The sequence below is a fragment of the Austrofundulus limnaeus genome, unplaced genomic scaffold, assembly GCF_001266775.1.
Source record: "Austrofundulus limnaeus strain Quisiro unplaced genomic scaffold, Austrofundulus_limnaeus-1.0 Scaffold216, whole genome shotgun sequence".
Classification (NCBI taxonomy): domain Eukaryota; kingdom Metazoa; phylum Chordata; class Actinopteri; order Cyprinodontiformes; family Rivulidae; genus Austrofundulus; species Austrofundulus limnaeus.
In genome coordinates, this window is record NW_013952618.1 from 338,468 (window position 1) to 341,941 (window position 3,474).

A 3,474-nucleotide genomic window follows, 5' to 3' on the forward strand; every position below is an offset into this window, starting at 1 on the left:
TCTTTCTTTAATACTGATAAACACACACTCAAGCCGGTGAAGCTTCAGCGTTTGGTGAGAGGTTGCATCAAAAGCCTTTGTCACCATTAACACATTCAGGCTAAACCACAGCAACCAATGACATTTACAAAGAATGTGTTTTTATTGATAGAAATTGCCAGTGACTCCCACCACTTCCCAACTGCTGCAACTTGTGTCTGCAGTTTCACTTCACAGCCTGGCACAGACAAGTTTCTGTAGCGAAGGTTGTTTTTTTCCCCATACACAGGTTGGTCGTGCTTTGTTTGCTAATCTCATAAACAAATAATTGAATCTTGAGTTTTAATAATAAAGAAGCACCTATTTTTCTATCTTGTGATTGTGTTCGTAAAATAAACATTTGCGCGGATTCTTGCAGTGACTCACTTTTTATTTTTTTTTACTGAATAAAACACTTTTCAGAAGCTGACCTTATAAAAATGAAATAAATAAATAAATAAACAAATAAATAAATAAAATAAGGACAATGATGTAATGCAGCTCCTGAGGTTCAAATATTGTGCAATCAGTGGGTTTGAAAAAAGAGATCTGATTCAGGTCATCCACTAGATGGGGCTAAAAACACACAATTCATCCTCAGTTTTATTCTTTTTTTGTAATGATTGCTTAAGGCCCTGTCACACTATCATGCTTTAGACCAGTGTTTCCCAAAGTTGAGGTCGGGACCCAAAGTGGGGTCCTGAAATATCAAGGTGGGGTCCTGAAAAGATTTTCTGAATTGATGACATTTTTGCCYTAGTTGTTACAAAGGAGTGAGGTTAGTGTATTTAAAATGGATAAATGTAGTATAAAAATATTGTTACTATGCCCATGTTTAGTTGACCTGATACAAATGTTTATCATCCAAAAATAGTTGTGGGTTCAGGTCTCTGCTAATGTTATTTTGTGGGTCAAAAGCTGAAAAGTTTGGGAACCACTGGACTTTGGTTCCCAAAGTTGGGCTTGGGACCCAATTACGGGTTTAGAAGCACCTTGGATAATTTCCAGAAATCACTTTAAAGGGTAATAAAATAATTGCTGATGTAATATTTTTTCTATAAGTATTACAAAAACACAAAATAAGTATAAATAAGTATTTATATTTGTGTACAAGCTGTTTAGACTGTCAAAAAGCCTGTGTTTTTAGGGTTATCAACAAAGTTTGTGTACTCAGACCAGTAATATTTGGGGTCACAAGTTGTTGCCATGGATATTTTGTGGGTCAGAAGATAAAAAAGTTTGGGAACCACTGCTTTAGACAACTTGTGCCAACTTATGAAATTAGTTTTTAGTCTAAATATTAAAAGTTATATAATTAATCAATTTGTTAACATTACAGTATGTACACGCCTAAATAAGGCTTCCGTTTGATTTTTTAATTCCAACTTTAACGTAAATGTCTTTAAAATTTTCACAAGTTGTCTAAAATATTTTAGTGTGGCAGAGCCTTAAGAAGACATGTTGAAAGTAGTCCTTTTTAAAACCCAACGATTAGCAGAGCAGCTCAGACCTTTTGCAAAATGAGACTTTTTTTTTGTAAAATATACACAAATTTCTAAAGTAGAAAGTGCTATGGTCACCCAACAAATATATTATTTCATCATTTGAAATGATTAAAATGTTATAATTTGATTTTACAAGTCATGTATAAAGCCCATAAAAATATTACTTTCAAATATTATATTAAATGTATACCCTGCTTCAGCTGCTGATTGTAAGATTTCACCAACCTCACAGGAAGTATCTTCATTTGCAATGCATCATGGGACAGTCCAGCATCATTATCGTCTTTGCTCCTGGTAGATGTGTGCAAAMCTTTGGTCATTTCGATAGTCGTGCTTAGAAATGCCAAAGAGGAGACATTCTGACACCTTTGTGAGATAAATGGGTTTCAGTGATGCTGACTCTGTTTCTAAGTCACACATGTGGGCTGGTTTTACTCCTTCAGTTTCATATGTTTCCTGTTGTGGAAATTTTTTTTACTTTTCTGTCTAAGCAACCATAAAACCCTGCCCTGTTGGTTTTCTGACTGACTTTCTCCCTGCTGTTTGGCCTTTTTTTTYATAATGCAAAATAAAAAGTTGACAAAATCAGAGAAATCATCCGTAGCACACTTTATAATTTATACTAGAAAGTTTTGAGCCATTTTGAGTCAGAAAAATAACCAAATGAAGTTCTTGTTGATACTTAGAATTGTCTGAGACACACTTTTGGAAAATAAAAATTACAGCTTTGTTTGGGACACCATGAAAAAAATCAAATCCAAAGCAAAAACATGTCCAGAAAATGTTTCATGTTTTGTTTCATCATCATATCTTTTAAATCACAGATTAGATGTAGCTCTGTAAAGCATTCAGGAAGAAATGTAAAAGTTTGAATATATGTTTTTAAACACTGTAATGCTGTTGTTCCATCTCAGCTGGCTGTAATTCTAACTTTTTATTGTAGTTCTTATAGATTTCTGACAGATTTTTGTATCAGCTGCTGATGGATGATGGTTCTGGAAGCTGAACCATCTGCTGGGTTCACGATCACAGGGGTCCATTTCAGGCCTTTTTGCAATTCATCCAAATTCCTCAAACCATTTTATATAGTTAGACACTAAATGAAAACATGCACATTTCTTCTCACATTTTAAAGATTTTCTCACTACTTTAGTGATCTAAACTGCAGCTTTTTCCAGAACAGAAAATGATTAAAAATACAAAATGTAACACAATTCTGAATCTCAGCAACCAAAAAGAAATATACTGTTTTATTCTAAATGAGCCATTTTCATCTTTTTATGTGATCTGTAAAGAAACTAAAGTAATTATTGTGAATCTGACTTTTTATAATAATTGACTCATCACTGGCCCCTCAGCTGGAACAGAGGAGAAGTGGTTTTAATGTGTAAAAGATCACACAAGAAGAAAACTATCCAGAGAGGAGGAAGTGAGAGGGTTGCAGGGAGCCAGAAATAACCGCAGCGTGTTTCTGCCCCTGCTTGGTATTTTCCACTCGCTTAAATCCCTTCTTCACCCCTCCTGTTCCTTCCTCGCTCTCCTCCTGCTCCTCCCCACCCGGCCCCTCATTGGTCAGCTGCTGGACCCGACGGAACTTATTCTGGCTCTGATCCGAGTGGCTCGGACTGGACTCGGAGGAAAGAGGAGCAGAGCGGTCAGCATCCGTGGCTTTGAGTCGGGGTGAGATGTTCATCTTCACTGGACTCCCTCTGACTGATGCTGTTTGTCTGTAAAACCACCCTCCAGCATCATGAGCTCCTCATCAGCCAACCTGCACAGCCAGAGACTGTCCTGTAAGTTCATCCTGCTCATCAAATACCTTTCTGCTGACGTAGCCTGTTTCTTTACAACTCTTCCCTTTGTGACCAGAATTCCTTTGTAGTTGTAATATTATGTAGAATAAGTTGTGTGTGTGTGTGTGTGTGTGTGTGTGTGTGTGTGTGTGTGTGTG

At 36.5% G+C, this 3,474-nt stretch overlaps 1 protein-coding gene across 1 annotated transcript in view; it reads left to right on the plus strand.

Moving 5' to 3' along the window:
• The first annotated feature begins 3,137 nt into the window (after positions 1-3,137).
• The window catches only part of LOC106525187 (dysbindin), an 18,115-nt gene continuing 17,778 nt past the window's right edge, over positions 3,138-3,474 (plus strand). Inside the window, exon 1 of the mRNA XM_014019332.1 lies at positions 3,138-3,316. Coding sequence (XP_013874786.1) covers positions 3,274-3,316 — 43 coding nt within the window. The 5' untranslated portion in view covers positions 3,138-3,273. The remainder of the gene's footprint in view (positions 3,317-3,474) is intronic.